This window comes from Ruditapes philippinarum, unplaced genomic scaffold, assembly GCF_026571515.1.
Source record: "Ruditapes philippinarum isolate M1 unplaced genomic scaffold, ASM2657151v2 ctg916_1_1_1_1, whole genome shotgun sequence".
Classification (NCBI taxonomy): Eukaryota; Metazoa; Mollusca; class Bivalvia; order Venerida; family Veneridae; genus Ruditapes; species Ruditapes philippinarum.
In genome coordinates, this window is record NW_026860290.1 from 158 (window position 1) to 20,852 (window position 20,695).

At 32.3% G+C, this 20,695-nt stretch overlaps 5 protein-coding genes and 1 long non-coding RNA gene across 8 annotated transcripts in view; 1 reads left to right on the plus strand and 5 right to left on the minus strand.

The window, feature by feature from the left end:
- Positions 1–228: 228 nt before the first annotated feature.
- Positions 229–2,120, minus strand: LOC132759540 (thrombospondin-1-like). The gene is made up of 4 exons (XM_060751328.1): positions 2,104–2,120; positions 1,779–2,032; positions 1,064–1,231; positions 229–420 (listed from the first exon to the last, which is right to left on the minus strand). The coding sequence occupies exons 1-4, from the start codon at positions 2,118–2,120 to the stop codon at positions 320–322; spliced, it is 540 nt and encodes a 179-aa protein (XP_060607311.1). The 3' UTR covers positions 229–319.
- Positions 283–20,695, minus strand: part of LOC132759551 (sushi, von Willebrand factor type A, EGF and pentraxin domain-containing protein 1-like) — a 75,527-nt gene continuing 55,114 nt past the window's right edge. Inside the window, exon 9 of the mRNA XM_060751341.1 lies at positions 283–345. The gene's annotated coding sequence lies outside the window, so the exon portion shown is untranslated. The remainder of the gene's footprint in view (positions 346–20,695) is intronic.
- LOC132759550 (signal peptide, CUB and EGF-like domain-containing protein 1) lies at positions 2,266–2,997 on the minus strand. Its single transcript, XM_060751340.1, has 2 exons — positions 2,802–2,997; positions 2,266–2,429 (listed from the first exon to the last, which is right to left on the minus strand). The coding sequence occupies exons 1-2, from the start codon at positions 2,980–2,982 to the stop codon at positions 2,266–2,268; spliced, it is 345 nt and encodes a 114-aa protein (XP_060607323.1). The 5' UTR covers positions 2,983–2,997.
- Positions 3,478–5,430, minus strand: LOC132759563 (uncharacterized). The gene is made up of 4 exons (XR_009629733.1): positions 5,194–5,430; positions 4,794–4,989; positions 4,002–4,274; positions 3,478–3,654 (listed from the first exon to the last, which is right to left on the minus strand). It is a non-coding gene; the product is annotated as an uncharacterized LOC132759563 (long non-coding RNA).
- On the minus strand, positions 5,658–9,948 carry LOC132759561 (sushi repeat-containing protein SRPX-like). Of its 2 annotated transcripts, none has more exons than XM_060751352.1 (7): positions 9,759–9,948; positions 9,288–9,353; positions 8,608–8,782; positions 8,255–8,391; positions 7,172–7,350; positions 6,174–6,356; positions 5,658–5,975 (listed from the first exon to the last, which is right to left on the minus strand). In XM_060751352.1, the coding sequence occupies exons 5-7, from the start codon at positions 7,272–7,274 to the stop codon at positions 5,668–5,670; spliced, it is 594 nt and encodes a 197-aa protein (XP_060607335.1). In that variant the 5' UTR covers positions 7,275–7,350; positions 8,255–8,391; positions 8,608–8,782; positions 9,288–9,353; positions 9,759–9,948; the 3' UTR covers positions 5,658–5,667. The 2 variants fall into 2 exon arrangements, with proteins under 2 accessions (XP_060607335.1, XP_060607336.1); XM_060751353.1 differs by having other exon boundaries at positions 8,255–8,396.
- LOC132759541 (sushi, von Willebrand factor type A, EGF and pentraxin domain-containing protein 1-like) overlaps positions 18,617–20,695 on the plus strand; it is a 36,829-nt gene continuing 34,750 nt past the window's right edge. For both annotated transcript variants that reach the window (XM_060751329.1, XM_060751331.1), the window contains exon 1: positions 18,617–18,747. In XM_060751329.1, the coding sequence (XP_060607312.1) occupies positions 18,655–18,747 (93 nt within the window). In that variant the 5' untranslated portion in view covers positions 18,617–18,654. The remainder of the gene's footprint in view (positions 18,748–20,695) is intronic.

Sequence of the window (20,695 nt, forward strand, 5' to 3'; positions counted from 1 at the left end):
TTATACAATGTAATGTTATTATAATATTTTTTGTAAACGATCTACATGTATACATGTATTTTATTATGGTGAAGTGCTAAATTCATATATTTGCAGCTGTAAAAATGTGCCTTTCTGTAATACATGAAGTATTTTGTAATCTATCATCGGCAATTTATATCACAATATTATCTTATTATAATGTTTCATGGTATGTTAATTTTTTAAATAGTCTCAATTTACCGACACAGCTGGAAGTATTTTCCAAATAATCCCATTCGTAGTTGGTGCTTGGACCACACGTGTATGACTTACCATCATCTAAACCGGGTGGAAGTATTTAACCATCCTCGCAATATACTGTACCTGTTTCATCACCGAATGTTCCGTTTGTAGAACAGTTGAACAAGGACCCCGATGCGCTCATGAGTTGTTCACAAACTGTTGTATAGAAACAGCAATTGAAGCGTAAAAAGGGAAAAGATCATTTGTATTAAAAATTCCATTGTATCTGTATCGTATTTTTATGACTTTGTTCTAAATACCTCTAAAAGTAATATAATCATACATGTAGTAATAAATATATTTTAAAAAGGTGATGTAGGGCGTCTGTGGTCGTGTGGATAAGGTTTCTAAAGTCAAACCAAACTGAAACCTCCACCAGTAAAGAAAGACTTTTACAGTGTTTCCATCAACTCAATAAAAAGGTGAAAATGTGAGATCGTACATACAGTGTCGTTTCTTATTTTCTAATATTTTTCAACGAGTTCAAAACAGTGTTATAGGGTATTTTTGTGGCAATCTTTAATAATACGAAATAGATACATAGCTCTATATGAATAAAAATGTAAGATTATTTTTAATAAATTTATGCATAAAGTCAGCGATGTCATGCAATATAACTATAGCTTGTAGGCTGTTGTATTAACCATTTGTATACGAATAACGTATCGCAGGTCATCAAATGGGCTAGCACTCACCCTTAAACTTCAAAAAAGAAAAAGAAAAAAAGACATAAATTTTTCTGTTCACAAAAACAAAATCTTTATATTTAGACATGTAAAGATTCAGATAGAAATCTCACCAGGACAAGCATCTGTATTACAAGCTATTGTTTCTGTAACGTCACCAACGCAATCAGCACCGTGTGTATCTGGGACTGGGCTGTTACATTGTCGGGTTCTAGTCAAACTCCCAGTTCCACAACTCTTTGAACATTCTGATACCGCCCATTCTGACCAGCCACCATCCACTGCAGAAAATGAGGGTAAAATGTATATATCAAAGCAACTTGTCTTTGTTACTATGCATACCTTTTAAAAAAGGTACAGTACGTATCATAAATTATTATCTTTATTCCTGTCAAACATGTGTTTTATAATGCTTTAACAATACTATGCTATAGAACACGCGAGATGCTTATTTGACCAATGACCAAAATAGCAGTGAATATGACACAGATTGTCACAAAAGTAGTAAAATGTAAACAAAGTGGCATTTTGATTTCAAAACAAAATTATCAGTTACCGTCTAAAGAGCTTAGTGTACAAAAATGAAAAACAAGCAAAAAATGACCTAGTTATTCGGCAAATAAGTTAAATTTTTTTTGGAAAGTGTAGCAATTTATCCAAGAGATAATTAATAAATTTTTGAGTAAAATTGATATTTTTTGTGCGGATTAATCGGGCTTTAAACAAAGCAATAAATGTTGAACTACTGTACCAGATTGAGATTTTATCTTTACAATTATTATTATCATCAATTAACACATAAATCACTTTTATTTCATAAAAACTTACATGGTGAAATTTCACAAAACGAACCACTGTATCCAGTAGCACAACTGCACGAGTAATTGGTAGTTCCACTATTACACGTTGCACCATTTTCACATGCATTGCCATTACATTTATCCGGTGGTGTCGTACATTTAGTTCCAGACCAACCGCCATCACAAGTGCAGATAAAGCTGTCTTGGACACTGGTACAGTTATGTCCGTTACATGGTGAAGACACGCAATCCTCAAATACTAGAGGGGGAAAAGGAAACGATCTTTGCCATAATGAAGGTTAGAAATCAAAGAAATACTTGTATATTGACTTTGTAGTACATTGTATGTTGACTGTCTCCTATCTTCCATAATAATCACATTGTATATAGTATCTAGTATATTGACTATATAGTATTTAACTATATAGAATTTGTCTAAATGTGTGCCGGAGATCATGTAAAATGTAGACATAAAAACAGACTAAAATGGCATGATAGAGATAAAGAAAAAAGTATTAATGGCTGAAATCAGCAGAGCTACTGTTTGTTGATGCAGTTGTTGTACCGGAAGGGCATTGTTTACATGTCGTCTGTCCATACCCATCTTGATAGTAACCAAGGGGACATACATTACATATCTCAACCGTACTTGCAGAATATGTTCCCGGACTACATAATTCTGAAAGAAAATAGAATCAAATTGTTATTGATAACTAAGGAACAAAAAAGGAAATTAACTTTTGTAACAGTTTATATATTTAACATTAATTTAATTATTATTCTGCATTTTGTGTAAATATCAGTCATTGAAAACTGTTATGAGAAAAAGACGGCAGTTATACAAAAATGAGTTAATATAAGAGGTGCTCTTTTTTACTGGCAACCATGGTCAAAACCACTTCCGATATGATATCGTGTACATCCGAAGACAGTCGGAAAGGGCCGAAAAGTTGCGATTTCCTTGGTACTGTCAATAAATGCGTTATGTATTGTCAAAACACTAAATGTAAAGCATATTTCAAAGTATAAGTAATACATTGTATATACTTACTGACACAATCAGACTCGGACTTGGACCCAGACACCTGTGTTGTGTACCCTTTAGGACATGATGAACACGTGCTCGCACTTTCGACGTCCTTATACAGGCCGGCAGGGCACTGATCACATAGGTTGCTTGTTTGGTTAAGAAAGAAGCCAACCAGACATGGCTCTGTAAAAGTATTTTGCATATGTTCGAAAAGTCGATTTTTAAACAAAAAACATATAAAATTCGACAATATAAAAATTGAAGCTAATGCTAAAATCTTCAATCCTGTACAAAACATAAGGGTTACAATCTGAAACCAAATATACATTTCACAATCGAAGAGAATTGACTATGCTGCTTTAAATTAATATACAGTGGCTTTCTTATTTTTTTACATTTTGTCGGTTTCTTCTGATTAGGTAAGTAAGACACTCTATACATCCGAGTTTAATATCTCTAATATTAGGCTCTATAATTCTCATTTTGATAGCTGATTTCACAACTTAATGCTTGTTCATGCTCAATAGCAAGACGCTAATCAGAAAAAAATAACTACTTAAAAAAACCCAAAAAGAGGGACGTAGGTCAAAAACTACTAACTGCATGATGATTGGTCCAACATATAACCATCGTCGCATATTATGTCGCCGTAGCTTGGCGTCGCAAATGAATCGGATGTCAGCGTCAAAAGTACCGTTGTTGATCAGTTCTTGATCTGCCGGTTTCATTATGTTGAGCTGTATATCGTCGTAATACGTTATTGCATCTAAAAATGTTGTGTTGGTTAAGTTTAAAGGATTAACGATATAAAATTCCAAAATTAGCAAATGGGTCTCTGTGCTTCGTTTTTCGATTTCATGTTCTCTAGTTGACACTGAAAATATATTATATTAATAAGTGAGTACAACTGTAGAGTCGAGACTAACAATTTTAATTCACATCATCAATTAATGACAACACTGTGGCCATTTTTAACCTTTAAATACTTACGTTCTTCGACAATTGTACCTGTTTCCAAATCACCTAACAAAGAGGGCATGGACAGGGTGAGAAATGGAAAGGTTTTCTTGTACCAAATGTAACTACTAAATCATTTCTTATAAATCAAAATATAATAAGCACAATCTGTCTATAAAAATGTCTAGACATGGTGGAACGTTTTTCCTTTCTTTTTTCAAATACTATAAAATAATAATTACCGTGCATTTGACACTGTCTTACCTTCGTATTCTTGAGAACGAAAATGACGACCGTTTATTGTCCAGGACAGAGATCTCATCTTGCGAGTCTGAATTGGTCAGAATGTTACTACAATATCTTCTACAAGACAGGTTTCTCCAGATGGGCAAACTATTGTGAATAATGGGCTAAGTTTTGTTTCAATTATATTTTGGAAATTCGCCATAATTTCTGCCATAGTCGCCTCATCGCCACAATTGCCGCCATAGTAAAATATCTCAACCGGTAGCTTCACATATCGAGGATTCTTAAGTTCTATAAAAGGTGAAAGGTTATCAATTTAAGATATAAACTCTGTCCTAAAATATTTCAACGCTTGTTTTTAACTCCATTAATGATTAGATTAAGATTAGACAAGACTTCAGAAAAAGGTTTTATCTTTTTTTAAATATCTGTTGTTTTTTGTTTGTTATTTTTTGTTTGTTTGTTTGTTTGTTTGTTTGTTTGCTTGTTTGTTTTTTGTTCTTGTTGTTTTATAATTCATATATCAAATATAAAGTCCATCATATTTGAAATCTTTTGCATGTTTTGGGACTTTTTAATTTTGTAACTCGTTTAATTCTAATTCAAAGGCCAAGTATTAAGAAGCCCCTCTTTTTTATACATTTCAATGGGGGTAGTCTAAGCCTGAAAGCGTTAAGCGACGAACTTTTTGTTTTCAAATTTCGTGATAAAAGGACAGATTCCTTGCATTGCCGACCTATAAATGTTTTAATCTCATTGATATGACTAATCAGAGAGGTTGGGAAACCTGATTATCTTTATATACTTTACCTATACAGTCTGGCACAGTATCAAATGGAGTCCAATTTCCATCGTCTGTACATAAAAAATTGTCCATTAAAGTTTGTGCCCATGTCTGGTATATCGAATAGGTTATTACACGACATAATACGTAACGGTCTTGTTAATACTGTGTCATAGGTTAAAGCTCCATTAATTGGTGCTTCTAGTTCCGGACAAGCAATTTCTGCAAACAGAAAACGTTTTATGGTTATATACTTGTCAGAATATTCCGAGCTTTATTCAAGACGTTTCACAGCAAACTTTGCAAAAATTGATCAGATGGCACAGATGCATCAATTGATCTTGGTCTTCACTGGTCTATTATGAAATGCGTTAAAACGTGACCATTTTAACCAAAGTTTTCCAATGCTTTGCATATCAAACCTACCTCTGCAATAAGGTTTGTCAACAGATCCCCAGCTCCAAACGCCTTCTGATTGGTCATTTGCCTCACACGTGATTAGATCAGTGCCCTCTAGCGGCAGGTACGCGCTACATGACAGCCGGTATGATGCACCGTAAACATATCCAGAGTTTTGTGTTGAACAAGTAAATCTCATGTATTCGTCAGTAAAATTATCTAATGGGTGACCACTAATTATTTCTACAAGAGACAGAACAGGAAAATGAACAGTTACTTCACTTTGATGATAACGTATTTTTATGAATGATATATATTGCTACATTACCAACCCCATAATGCATTTAATTGTTCTAAATGGTAGCTACAAAAGATATATTCGAAAAATATAAGTCAAAAATTCGAATTTGGATTTTGTTGTTTATTGTTAACTTATGTTGTGTATTGTACACGTTTTTAGGATAAAAATAGAAAAAAGTGTATGCATTAATCATGGCAACTTTAAATATTGATCCAAAGTATCATTAAAAATGGGTTGCTTAAAATGCATTGCCTAACTTCAACCTGAAGCTGGATAAAACATTCTTGAGATTTGCTTCCATCTTCATCAACTGCCTTATATTTTACTATTTCTGTTCCCACTTCAAGAACTGCTCCAATTGTTGGGCCAAAAGTTTGTACAATGGAAGAATTGTCGTCTGTGGCGTCAGACGCTGTAGGAAGTTGCCAGGTAACTGATGTTGTCGTCAAACCTCGGTCGGCGTAAAAAATCTGCGGAGTTACGCACGAAATAGTCGGCGGCGAATCATCTAAGTTAAATCGTAAACAACATATTTATGAATTAAAAAAATGTAAAAATGAATTAAATGACTGATTTCAATCAAAGCATTAGCAAGTTCTGCATTACAGAAGTTTATTTACAATGCATAGTAAGTAAATTACACTCATATAAACATAAAAAGCAAATCTCAGTGAGATTTTATCCTACTTTACAGACTACACCTTACCAACGCATGATGTAGCTCCAACGTTTGACCATGTACGGTCTGCCTGGCATTGCATAAAGTAAGCTCCTTTCAGGGTGTACCCTACGTCACATTTCATTGAACATACCGACAAGTAGCCGTAGTCTGGATCCGAACACTGTGCCGTTGTATGCTCAGGATAGTTTGGCTCACTGCAGGTGATTTCTATAACAAATAGAACATAACATTAAAGGCCTATTATTTGCCATTTTTGTTTTCATTTTTTATTTTTCAAACGCTTCTAAACATTGAAGTCCTGTTATATTTCTTTTAAATGCATCTTTGGCCAATCGTTAGCTTCCGTTGCTTTATGGCGATGAGTACAGTAATAAAAAAATAGTATTTTGTATGGAAGTCGGAATACTATTTTGTTTTCAGTTTGCTACATTTACGACAAATAATTTCACATTTTGTCAACTTTATTTAGGTGATGAGCATCTAACATGCTCTGAGACCATTTTTGAATGAGAAGGAAAAATGTATTTGTTTCTTTGGCTAAATGAGCCTTTAAATACTCCACACAGTGTCTGCGTTTGATTCTACGTGATAATTCATCTGATGAGAAGATGTGCTTCAACTAAATTTCCATAGAGCTACGTCCGGTCCGATATAGAGGTATATCATGTTTATTATATCATTATGCTGATTCATTCATGCTGTTACATACATGAGAAATAAAAATATATGGCACTGTTATATTTCTTTGATATTGAATTCATAGGCTTAGAAAAGACGTCTGGTTTTATGGTATGTTTGAGTATGCTTGTACTTTCAGGTTTATATATCAACATTGTGGAGTGTAAAAAAACGACCATCTACACATAAATTCACAATCCGTCTTGACTCTGCCGATTCCTTAAAGTATTTTGTTGTTGTTGTTGTTGTTGTGTTTTTTTTTCCTTTTTGTTGTTTGCTCTTTAAAATATCAACATATTCTTTCAAATATTAAGCAAGAATTCAATTGGAGTTGTCTTACTTACTTTCACAAGTTGGAATAGCTGACCATGATGGCGATGCTGCATATTTACAAGTGACTGTACTACTTCCGGTCAGCTGTACCCAGTATTGCATGTATAATGACATGAACTTCCGAGAATATACTTCTTGTCGCACGTCCGTGCGCCATTTGGAGGCCACGACGGGGAGTTACAAGTTAATTCTTGCAGAAAAAGGAATGAGTATAATTTATGACTAATTTGTTGCACATTTTACTCTTCAGCTGTATTCTATTCGTTCTGCCTTAATAATAACACTATCATTCATTAATGTACAGTGTACACAAACAAACTTCACACATGATAAATTTTCATTATGGTCATATATAATCATCAAAAGTCACATTCAGAATTTTACTAGTAACCATGTGTTCTTTTGAAGTGAATTGGTCTATAATGGAAGGTATGTTATATAACAAATTATAACAATCACAGTATGTAGTATTGGACATAACATATAGCAGATAATCTTCTACTAGAACAAAATAGTATTATTTATCACATAAATGTTCATACTAAATCACTTAGAACTTTGTCAACATTTTCTTGTTTTAAAATACATTTTATATGAATATCCAAATGATACATTTCTATTGTCTTTATCGATTTCTCAAATACTTCTGGAAAACAAAATATGCCAATGGTAGTCCAATCCACTTTAAATTTCCCTCATAGGCTATAGAATATTAGACAGACATATCACACATTCAATGTCAGACAAAATAATGATCTGAAATAATACAGCTTCATAGCATAGAAGACATGAAAATGGTGGAATAAAATCTAGATTAAAGGAAGCAATCTTAATACATAAATTTAGGAATAAATTGTATTATTCTGAAACGTCCTAAAATAAGGGTTCGGATTATCAAAAGTGCACTTAAAGGATCCATTAAGTAACCATAACAGATTTTAAATTATATATAAATACTTTAAGTTGTATAAATACAATAATGTCATTTTGCCATAAGTATTCGCGACTGTCGACTCAGCATAAAAAAGAAAAAAAATCCAATAAAGAATAGAAAAAAAGAACAACAATGGTCTTCCATAGTATACAGTACCTACCAATGACAGTGAAGGAAAAATAACAATGTCCAGTAAGGCCGTCCGAGTCGGTAGCTTTATAAGTAATATATTGCGTCTTTCCATAAGTAGCTCCATCAAACCGACCTCCATTTCTACCACCACCAACTTGTGTAACACTGTACTTGACAAGATACGGAACAGAACAGAACATATTCACTCATATTCTGAATGTTCAACTTTATCGTTCATGATAAATGTTTTATTCTTTACTTCGCAAGTACCATTCTACTAAATCTTATTTCTTATTTTCTTTTTAATTGGTCAATTACTATTATTCTTGGTCATACATTTAAAGGGAATCAGATAATGAGATCCTAACCAAAGGGTAATACCTTGGTGTGCCTCCGTTTCTATCCGAGGCTTTTGGCACGGTCCAGCTAACAACAACGCTGTCCTCTCCGGAACCAATGTTGTAATTACTTTGGATATCGTTTGGTGTACATGGTACTGGGAATGTAGGCGGATACCTGGTCATTGTCCTCACACCTCCCCCTCGTCTCCTTCTACCTGTTTTGTAACTAAAAATAGGACAAAAGATGAAAAAATGGAAGTGCCCACGTGACGGCACAAGCCAATTACAATGTTTTGTACTCCATGAGTAACTTGAGTAAATTATGATTAAACTTAAAGTATCTCAACAAGTTTCAACACTGTCACTTTATTTATTTTAAAAAAAAATCTATAAAAGAAAATATAAAGTTGAATGATTTGCAACTGTTATGCTTTATCAATAACCCACAAAAATATTTAACGCTTTTGATATAATAACCCTGCATTGAACGCGCCACCTCATAAGGGAATTTTAAAAAAAAGACCCCGTTCTGATAAAATTTTTATTTAGGGCTTACAAGAGTATAAGCAATTTACCGGACATTTTTAATATGAATAGTTTTATTACTTTAAAAAATTAATAAAAAGTACATAAAAATTATATAACAATGTGGTATATAATCAAGGTCATAATTAAATAAAATAAATATATATAAAAGAATTCTTTCGAATTTTTATTTACAGAAAAACCCGCAAATCACCACCGGGATAATAAGCCAAAAGAACCGCTTTCTTCTGTTTAATGTTGCTGTTGAAATACATGAAAAAATAGATTAATACTTTTTTAAGATTCAAACAAATTTTAATCTGAAAATCAAAGATATTTGAAGAAAAGATTACTGTTATTAAATTGTCAATAGCCATTCCATTATGTAAATATATGTTGTTATTGGGTTTCTTTTAATAAATAAAACAGAAAAATCATTTTTTAAGCAAATGGTTGACATTATACATGAGACTGTGCAGGAAAAGATATTGCTGTTACTAAGTTCTCTGTATCTTTTTTATCATTCACAAAAACTTTGATATCTTAACTCTCCTAATGTTACTTACACGTTTAACAAGGTGATAAAAGAAACATTTTTTTTTAGTTTTAAGATGCTTTATCCTTATATTCAATAAGATTGTGTACGATTTTAAAGTCATTTCATACCGACAGAGCTATCGGTTCCCGACCAATGACCGTGTTCGCAAGTATACACTTTTCCATCTTCCTCTGTGCACACTCCCTGATGATTAACAGTGTTATCAACTTCATCTTCTTCCGAACAGTAATCTATGCTTACCAAATTATCAATTTCGTCGATGAAACATTTCTCTGTACTTAATTTGAAATCAAAGCCCTGCAGAATAATAAAAATCGTCGTTTTTTGTTTAAATCAAAGACATATAATATACATACTCTGTTTAAATCTATTTTTTTACACCTTTCTTTTATTAAAGAATCTAAGGTCCATACGGACACCCAACAACTTTTTACATCTTATTTAGATGTTATTCGTTGTTCAAATTGGACGTATTAAAGTTATCAAAGTAGTTATCAACGTTCTTAGTTTTTATTTTCTTGCAAGAGATTTTTTTTCAAAAAATCATATCTTAATTAGAATTTGGTTTGTAAACATAAAATGTCATATACAAATTACAATCTATTTTTCAAAGGCGTATAACTATTAATTAGTTGAGTCAATCCTAGAACTTTCAATCTTTTCTATCTAAATTACAAATTATTCATCAATTTTCTAAGTGTAGTGACAATAAAATGCTCATTATAAAACAAAAACATAAATAGCATACTGACGTTTTAGCAAATACAGAAACAAAATTGCAAGTTACTTTTAATAGTTTATTTTCTCAATCCAGTTAAGATGGGTTCGAGCACTAGGATAGGGACAAAATGTCTCTGTAATTACATAAGCACTTGTAAAACCCATGAAATCGACCTCGCGGATAGTTTGCCACATGCTTCAAGGTTTCGACCCAATCGAATGAAAACGAATATGTTTAAATTTATGCGGAATATATATGTTATTGAAATAGTACAATTAGACGTTTTTAATTTTAACTTTATTATTTCAGCGTATTTTCTTTATTTCTTATAATCTTTTGCATATCGTTCTATTGTTTAGTGCTCAGCTGATCTATGTAAGAAATTTAAATATATATGTGTGATTTAGTATTGTGAATGGAAGTCAAAATGCCAGATTATTTTTACTTGCATAGTTTTATAACAAATTATTTAACATTCATCTTTGGGTGAAATTGTTTCCAATTTGCTCAAAAAACGAGTATAAAACACATTTTTGTCCTCTCTGAAGAAGAAAAAAGATGTACTTATTTTTAGGATTCGTATGCATATAAAAGAAAAATAACACATCGTTGAATAATGTAAGTTTAAAAATATCTAAACCAATTAATTTACTATTTTGCTTGTGATATTACGACGCCAATTAAAAAATTGGTAGATCTAATAAAGAAAAAACAGAAAAAAAATCATATGGTGTTTTTTGTTGAAAGGCCAACACTAAATCCAAGAAGTTTGAAAATTAAGAAGATATTATCCATATTTTTCAGCGCGACAGTACTTCACAAAGTACTATTTTGCTTTAACAGTCGCGCAGTTAGGTTTATTTTACTTCCAGGTTCAGTCAGTTAGTATTATAAATAGTGTAAACTAAGAGACCGTCTAATTACGCAAATAATTGTTGGCGCAATATAAACGAAAACTCATCCCAGCGTATTTTTCATGATTTATTTATAGCGCTTACGACTTTTCTATTCCGTTTATTTTATTTTCTTATTTTAGTTATTTATCTACAATGTATTTTTTTTTATTATTTTTTTCTGATTCTAGGAATCATATCTTGTGGATGTATTTTTTTTATTATTTTTTTCTGATTCTAGGAATCATATCTTGTGGAATAAATATTTTTCTTCTTTCTTTTTAACTTCTTTTATTTATCTATTTATTTTTGGGTTTTTTTCTGACACATGGAATTTACATTTGTGCAATAAATAGTGATTATTATTCATAGCAGGATACTTTAAATGTCGCCAAATTATTTGACCTTTGTTCTTTTAGATGCCGTGTGTAAATAAAGAGTTAAAATGGTCCACTTCCAAGTCCGTTTCATGGTTATCTTGAATTGTAAAGATAAAATAATCTACTGGCTTTTTTTTATAAAGGACACGTACTATGTGATAAGTCACATTATTATTAAAATCAGTCAATCAATCTTTTCAGTCGATTCAGGTTATATAAAAGGAAGTAAATATAGATCATTAACAGAAACCAATCAAATTGGATCTCGTACTTTATGTCAATACATTACTGAAGTAGGAAGTGAAACATGTTAATGGATTTTTGTCAAATTGAATGATTCTGCCTTTTTTACAAGTAGTTCTTTTGCGGCTATAATTCATTGTTTACACTAGATTACAAAACAAATATCAAATAATTCAAGCAAGCATATGTAAACAAAATATTGCAATATATGTCATCAATGCGATGTATTGCATGTTTAGTGCAATAAATATGAATAAATAACAAACTTCATTTCAACCAACTATGACACCAGGCAATTAGCATTCTTAGTAAATGTGTTGCCTTCAACAATAATTATCAATACCTATCATTAAAAATATTTTCTTTCTTCTGTACATTATTTCAATTTGCTATTAACAAAGTCAAAACTTGTTAACAAATGCTATAGGTCATTAGTATCTGTAAAACGAAAGTGGTTCTTAGCAATTTGAATGGCCTTATTGGTATACTTCCATTTAATTGTTATAAAATACATCATACATTTTCCAGCCTTTCGAAGCACATGGACACACGAATATCTAAAGACGTTTCCAACAGCTGTACAATTTTTATGAAGACAAAGGAGGAAAATTTAAGCTATGACTCGGTAATTGAACAAAAACAGACACTTTTAAGGGACAGATAGTTAAAAAAGTAGCATGGTGACCATTTATCTTTAGCCCAAGTGTCTTTTTGGATCACTCACTCTGCGTCCGTCGTACGTCATTAATGGCGACAAACGTTTTCTTAAAACAACATCTTCTCCTATACAAATAGGCAAATATTATTAAAACTAAGCACGAATGTTCCAGGCATGAAGCTCTTTTAAAAATTCTATGCTAAATTCGTGTTGCTGTGGTCCGAGAGGGTAATTGGTTTTGCTTATATGTATATGTATATAGTAAAAACAAAAACAAAAATCTTCTTCTATTATGCTTTAAAGGCTTTAGCTAAGATATTTGTTATGAAACATGTTCTGGTGTTCCTCTTCTTTAAAACAATAAAGGCTAAAGCCCTGTTTTTTGGCATGAAACATCTAAAAGACTTACAGTGACTTTTCGTAGCAGTCAGTGACTTTTCAAATTAATCATTGACTCCCATAGCAACTATTGACTTTCTATAGCAACCATAAAATTCCATATCAACTATTTCTATTGCAACCACTGATTTCCATAACAACCAGTGACTTTCCATAGTATTCATTGACTTCAAAATGGATCAGGGAGTTCCCATAGCAACCAGTGACTTAAGAAAACAACCATTTACTTACATAGCAATTATTTATTTTCATAGCAACCACTATCTTTCTATAGCAACATGTGTCTTTAAATAGTAATCGATTACTTTATGTAGCCACCATTGACTTCGACTTTGTGACAAGGACCACGATTATTACGATAACGACCTTAAAAACGACTCCTAGAATTACAAGTATGGTTACATGTTCGACGACGATAACCAAGACTATGACATCTAGGAGTACGAACTCAACCACGAGAGCACCGGTGGCAACGACAAAGGAAATAGCTTTTACGGCTACCACCATGACTGCGAATATTACGAGTTTCTACAAATATATATACAGCAACGTCAACGAACACGAATTCTACAACAAACGTTTATACGACGAGACCTACGACGACATTGACTACGAGAACGGCGACTATAAGTACGATTTCGATGACAACAGCGACAACTACAACGATTTCGTTGTTGACGAATAACTATAACGATGACAATTGAAACTTTTTTTGTTACAGTCGAAGTGAACTTGACCTCCATTTTGATCTACTTAGGTAAAAAATATAAGCCACGGTTATTTTCTGGTGATGATAGATATTCCTACGGAATATGAAAGTAGGAATATGAAAACTATAGGGTAATGAAAATATTATTTTTATGTTTTGTCACTGGCCGTTAGCTATATATAATACGTTCAGAAAGAATACGCTTTTCAATAGTAAATGTTTATGTCCAACGTGCACAGTTTACATTGTCAACCTACGAATAAAGCTCAACATAAGTCTGGTTCACTGTCTACTATTTTGCGATAACGTAGTAGCGTAACAGGACCAGGTAATCCTGACTAAGCTTAACATAAGTTGTTTCAACCAACAATGACAGCCAACGCTTAAGCTATATACGACGAAAGCTGTATACAGTGCATCAGAGCAGATAAAACCATGTTAATCCTGCATATGCAGCATGTCAGGTAAGCACTTGTTTTTTAATAGACCACTCGATAAGAGTCATTATGAAAGTAGTAAAGTCGCAAAATGTGTTTGTTCGCGTTCTGGTTTTCATTCTAATTTTCCTTATGTCCACTCTAGGTTTTTTTAGTGTGTTGGGGGCCGCTTCCTGTGAACGTTGCCTTTGTCTTGTTGATCGTTATTCTTGTTTGTTTTTATTCATGCTTTCAAAATTATCATTCATTATTAATCTTTTGATTTACGTATGAGTTAATGAATATTTTTCAGAACTCTTGTCAGAACAGGTATACTTGGTCTTCAGTGCAATTCCTATTGGCATTGGGAATACAAATGACCGTAAGTTTACAACAACTAGTTGTTTTTATAAGTATAAAAGTACAGCAAGCTGCGGGTTTTTCGACGATCGTTATTGAAATCATCTTTATTTAAACACTTTGATTAAGGTATTGATTGATGAACGCTTTTGATTTAGGTATTGATTGATGAACGCTTTTGATTTAGGTATTGATTGATGAACGCTTTTGATTTGGGTATTGATTGATGAACGCTTTTGATTTAGGTATTGATTGATGAACGCTTTTGATTTGGGTATTGATTGATGAACGCTTTTGATTTAGGTATTGATTATTAAATATTTTGATTGAGGTATTGTAAAATGATTTCTTTGAATAAGGTATAAATTAATGATCTCTTTTGATTCAGGATCTCTTTTGATCTCCAGTTCAGTTCCTAACTTTCGAATTGCAGGTAGTCTTCAGTTTACAATAACTAGTTGTTTTTGCAAGTATTTAAGTACAGCAAGCTACGATCGTTATTGAAATTGGTTTAATTGAGAATCTTTTTAAAAAGCGCATTTACGAAAACAAGCACAAATGACTTTCAATAAAGGTTAGATAAATGCATCATCAGTGTCAGCATTTTGTTTTTTTTTTTTGGAGGGGGCTCTCATATATTCTTTCCTTATCTTTTTTCATTCTCTTAATGATTCCTTTTTATTCATCGCCTTTCTGCCTGGTTGGCTGGATTGCTGACTGTAAAGCTAGCGGACGAACGAACGACGGACGGACCGAAATTGAAAACATATGTTGTCACTTTGAATAAAGTTATTCTTATTTTTGAAGCTTTCTGAGTGAGCGGATAGTTTTATTCTATGACGTTATCTACAGCCTCTGATTTAAATGAATCCGTATAATTTATTATTGTTAGTGTTTTGATTTGCAGTCAATTTATGGATAAGATTTACGAAAAGTGCACGAAAAAATGTATTACATGGACAACACAGCTTTACTTTATTAACGTTTTTTAACGATTGTAATATTGTTGTTTGTTTTGTTGATTTCTTTATCATACCGACACAGTTATTGCCATCTAGCGACTTTCCAGCAACACTAGCGAAGGCAGACTTCAGGTGACCGTCTTTTTATCATTTCATGCACCAGCTAGTACTGCAGAAGAAACACTGGTGTTCCGTATGAAAAATGGATAGTTCATTCACACAAAATAATTGAGAATTTAGCGGGACTAGAACCCGCAGCTTTGAGAGAAAAGTGGTTGGAAATCACCCACATAACCACTCGGCAAAAACGTGTCAATAATTCTTACTATTCTAACTATGTTGTTTACAATCAAGTTAATACAAAGATTGATTATATTGTATGAGTTCGTAGGTAAAATCATTTATCACATACCCGTACAGCTTTTGCGACTCCGTATCAATAGTATTGCGCGGCCGTGCATATATTTCACGTGACGTCTTTGCGTTATACAAACAAAATTAAAAGACACGCTAAATGTAAGTGGCACACTATAAGCGCGTCATTGAAAAAATGATTTTTGTTTTTATGTATTGAACCTTCACACGTTCGATAATATTTATTTCTGTCATGTATGTCTGCCATAATACACTCAAAAATATTATCCTTGCTAATGGTATGGACAAGTTTGCCAATATGGCATTGTTTTGCAGCTGATGTGTTATATAATAATTAAGAACAGAGAGTATATAAATATTTGACTCCTCTCTGTTGTTGAGACAGATGCTTATCCAAAGAGCGAAGAGTTTCATTTAAAAAAACTACATTTTAACCGATTAAAGTTTAACGCCTTTAGACTCTAAATATGTATTGTGCATAATTAAATTAATATCCTGGTACTAACAAAAGGGAAAATATTTGAAATTTATCTTTCATTCTTCTGTGCACAAAAATAGAAACTTATACGCGTAATAAAATAAAAAACTTATTTGTTATCATTTCACTCGGCAAGTATGTCTTCTTTTTCGTAGTAACTATGCCTGCAATAACAGTTAAGCTCATTATGACTAGTACATGCGCATCAAGCGCATACGGCGGCGCAGTCTTTTTTGTCATAACGTCCTTAACGTTGACGTTAAGAATACAAGGCTGATGCCTATAAACTTTTTTTGGGTGAATAATTGTGTTGTCATACGACGATTCCTTTGTCTGCGCTTACCATAAATGTGCAAACAATTTTTTAACAGTGTAAAATCTGGTTTTGCGGTTGATTTCTTTAAAAAAATCATAAAATGCCTTCCTTTTTCTCGGTTTTTCTTTGTTTAGCTTAATTTTTCGATATTCATCACAAAGGGGCATCACAGGTCAGATTGACTATGAAAACCCAAAAGATTATAGTTGTTTGCACGTACTGTAGACTGCATTTCGCATCTTAAATATTGTTTATAGAATTGTCAAACATCCGTTTTCTTCGAAGTTATTGCATAGGATTAATTTGTTTCAAAGTGGAACAAGCAGACGAATAAAGCATGAACAAAGGATAATTGATTAATTTAATCGGAGTGGTAAATGTACCAAAAAAATATCAAAAAACATGTGAATTTGTGAAGAATATTCTGGATACAGTAGAATAAGATTTCACAGATCATGACCGTTTAAATGGGTCTGTGTTTGTTTTGTTATTGAAACACAGCTTAGTGTATGTTTATGACTGGTAGACATCATCATAATTATTCATTCACGTTTGGAAAAAATTTCTTTCGGTGTATTCTGAATTAGTAGCATCCCTTATTCATATGTTTGATAAGGCTGCAGTCCAGAATTGGAAGCGCAAGTCGTATTCTTGCAAGGAACAAGCGAGTACTGGTAAACAGAATTCAAATCGTCATGTAAAAGCTGGAACAAAATGTGAAAAAGGGTCTTATACTTAAGATGAACTGAAAGTAATATTTTGGGAAAGAAAGATGTAGAAGTTGACTTTGATGCGATATGCGCCAGTAATATAATCGTCATATATATGTACCCCACAATGCAGAATTGTTAAACTAATGCAGGATTGTGCAAAATTAGACATAGTTGTGGAAATAAATGCTGAAAACTAGTATCTTATAAAGCTATATAGTTCGGCAAATGTGTTAGGTATACCGAAAAGCAAACTATAAAGAAAGGCTTAATGTGCATTATTGTACACATTAATATCGGCGAAACACAAACTTCAACGCCAGAACAGTAGCCAGTTCGTTTTCCTCACAAATAATCTTGAATATATGTTATGAGGGTCCGTACAGCCGAATGCGCTAATTTATTTCTATTTATTTTATTTATTTGATGAAATGCACTTTAAAATATATAACGACTCTTTTTCCTATTCGAAGTGGTCATTACCCCCCCCCCCCAACACACACACACACACCCTATAATTTTGCACAATTCAGCGTTATTTTTCTGCGTTACGTGAAATACATTTACGGTGAATATTGTGTAATGCACGAGTTTTTCGACTTCACATATTTTCTATTGTATAGAGAAGAATAGAACAAAAAAGGTCGGTATATATTTGCAGACCTGTTAAGCGATAAGTAATTTACTAGACCGCTTTTAACAAAAGGGCCGGTAGGTAAAAATGGTTAAAGAACTACGCGTCGAATTAAACAACGTCGATAAACTAAAAACATATGAAAATGAAAAAGGTCAAAACATGTATTGTTGGAAAATAGTAAAAATGTCAATTTTGATATATGACTTGATCGGTTAAGGCGAACACACACTGTGTTGAGATTACCGGTATGAACGATAAAATCTATAACACGAAATTTCATTCGGACATTTATTTTATGAAAAGTTCTTTTTTACAGAGGCGCACATGAATTATAATGGATCGTAAAAATATATCCTTACAATTTTTTTTTAGATGAGACGTACAAGTAATTTGATATTTAAAATCCGGTTTTGGTATACTATTTCAATGGTCTACGACTGGATTATGATTCATTTAAAATTCCCAATTTTACATATTTACTAAATCTTATTTTCCTATCATTTCAATCAATATATTGTTTTGTATAATTACTATAACTGTATTAATATTCAAATGCCGCCAAGTTTGGCTCCAATCCGAGACGGTTCGTATTTGACAAATATTTGCTAACAATAATGTCACCCCATACCATGCAAACTGGTATCTTCCGAAACCGTTAACTGACTTGTGTCTTATTTTTAGACTTATTAAAACAAATAGTTCCCATATTTTATTTTGTGTAACATTTGTAATGTTCAGTTATAGTTATGATGCGACATTATCCGGTACAAATCATGAAGAAATATGTGTTGATCTATATTTTTCTAGGATTAATAATGCGCATATCATGTCAAACGAGAGTAAGTATTAATTTTTTTTTATTTGTGTTTTTTCAAATTTGTTCCACCAAAGGAGGATATTCAAAAATATTCTTTCTAATGAAAAGAAAAAAAATGACCTTTAGGTAATTCATTCGATTAACCACAATTTTCGGAATATTTCTAAATGACTATTATGAGAAAAGGGCGACTTAAGGGTCATTTGTCGTAATGATAAACAAAATTAAATAGCTTTTAGAGTTTGAGTCAAATCTTTCACTAAATGTCTTTTGACTAAATGGTAAGAGTGTTTTTTATTTCCTTTTGTTCGTATGTTCGTCTTTTGATGGATTGTTTTTCTCTATATCTTGCTCGCTTAAGTCATCAAGTATCGTTGCTCTATTTATCTACAATGAGTCTACACTATTCGTTCAAAGATGTACAAGAATGTAACTTAAGCGTGACAGTAAATTCAAAATATTTGCCATCTACTATTAAAATGCATATAGAACGTGAATATTTTGTAAAGAAAATGAAGGATTATAAACCTCGCAAGAATCAGGTGCACTATGATTTTTGTAAGGATTAGATTGCTTACAATTAAACGTGACGATAATAGTAGAGTTATAACGCAATCAATATTTTATGCATGGCTCTAAATCCTGATAAACGTCTGTATTACGATATCTTAATAACAACACATCTCCTTTTGTGAGTAAATTTAAAAATGTCTAGATTTCAAACAATTCCAGCTGCCGCAAAAAAGTAAATAATATAGTTTCGACTGTCCAAACAAGTCCAGTATTTGTGTTATTTGTAGAAAAGGGAACATATACATATAATTCGTTTTGTTGGATACAAATTAACATAAGAGTACATAATTTTATGGAATAAGGTAACCGTTATAAACAGGTATATAAATAGTATATAATAATATATATGATAATAAGTGCCGGAACCATAGTTTCAACGTCATTTGTGGTTGTTTGTGTACACATGTGTACGCATCGTGAATTCGTGAAGTTGAAATCGTGAATTCATGAAGTTGAATTCGTGAATTAATGAAGTTGAAATCGTGAATTCATGAAGTTGAAATCGTGAATTCGTGAAATTGAACTCGTGAATTTGTGAAGTTGAAATCGGGAATTCATGTAGTCCAACTAATTAGACTTGTCAAAGAGACACCGAGATAATTTTGGACGGGCGCTGTCTTTTTCCAAGTCCAACCACGAACTGCATTTTTATGCACGGACGCTTCCCAATTAGAAGTTGTTGGGAGCGAAAACTAGAAAAGTTTCAAAGAAACGGTCTACATTACCTGAAAGAGAATCGTTTTTTATGCAAGGTTCCAAATCATCATACTTCAAATTCGAACAGAAGTCTAAATATTCCACTTTAATTTTTTTAATCGTTGAAAATTATTGAAAGCGGCCATATTGGAAAGCGGTGTCATGGTAAAATTGTAAACACTGGTAAAATCCATGGTGTAACACAGGTATCGGCGGCAATCGATTGTATTTGCCAAGCTTTATTATACAATTTGTTTATGTTATTTATATGAATTATTGCAGGAATAACTCTTTTATTCACACACAAATATTTCAGCATTAAAAAGAGAATGTGTAAAGGAAATTATGATAACCTTACTTAGAAATTAAATAGTTTATGATGTCCGATGTCAGATCATACTGCATTTAAGTCCGTTTAAATTGTCAAATTAGATATTATTAAGTTGGATTTTTTAACATCTGTGATCATTAGGTGAAATTTCTGAACTACCTTTTTATTTTATAACCCTGTCATGATTTCCCACATACGAAAATACAATGTAATTGTAGGTACATCTTATTTTTAATGAATTATAATTATGCTATACATGATGAAGCAAAGAAGAATTTCAATTTATATTACACTCCATATCAATTTCTAGTTTATTATCTTTAAAAGAAATTGAGGACGGTTGTGTATGGGAAGAAGTTCAAAACAACCA

Excerpts from the sequence above, each read along its gene's own strand:
- LOC132759540 (XM_060751328.1), bottom strand. Across the intron at positions 1,232-1,778 it reads GTTTTGTGAAATTTCACCAT|TGGATGGTGGCTGGTCAGAA; the intron begins GTAAGTTTTTAT and ends CATTTTCTGCAG. Across the intron at positions 421-1,063 it reads TAATACAGATGCTTGTCCTG|TTTGTGAACAACTCATGAGC; the intron begins GTGAGATTTCTA and ends TCTATACAACAG.
- LOC132759550 (XM_060751340.1), bottom strand. The coding sequence starts at position 2,982 with ATGCAAAATACTTTTACAGAGCCATGTCTGGTTGGCTTCTTTCTTAAC. Across the intron at positions 2,430-2,801 it reads GTCCGAGTCTGATTGTGTCA|AATTATGTAGTCCGGGAACA; the intron begins GTAAGTATATAC and ends ATTTTCTTTCAG.
- LOC132759561 (XM_060751352.1), bottom strand. The coding sequence starts at position 7,274 with ATGTCATTATACATGCAATACTGGGTACAGCTGACCGGAAGTAGTACA. Across the intron at positions 6,357-7,171 it reads AGCTATTCCAACTTGTGAAA|AAATCACCTGCAGTGAGCCA; the intron begins GTAAGTAAGACA and ends TATTTGTTATAG. Across the intron at positions 5,976-6,173 it reads TGGAGCTACATCATGCGTTG|ATGATTCGCCGCCGACTATT; the intron begins GTAAGGTGTAGT and ends GATTTAACTTAG.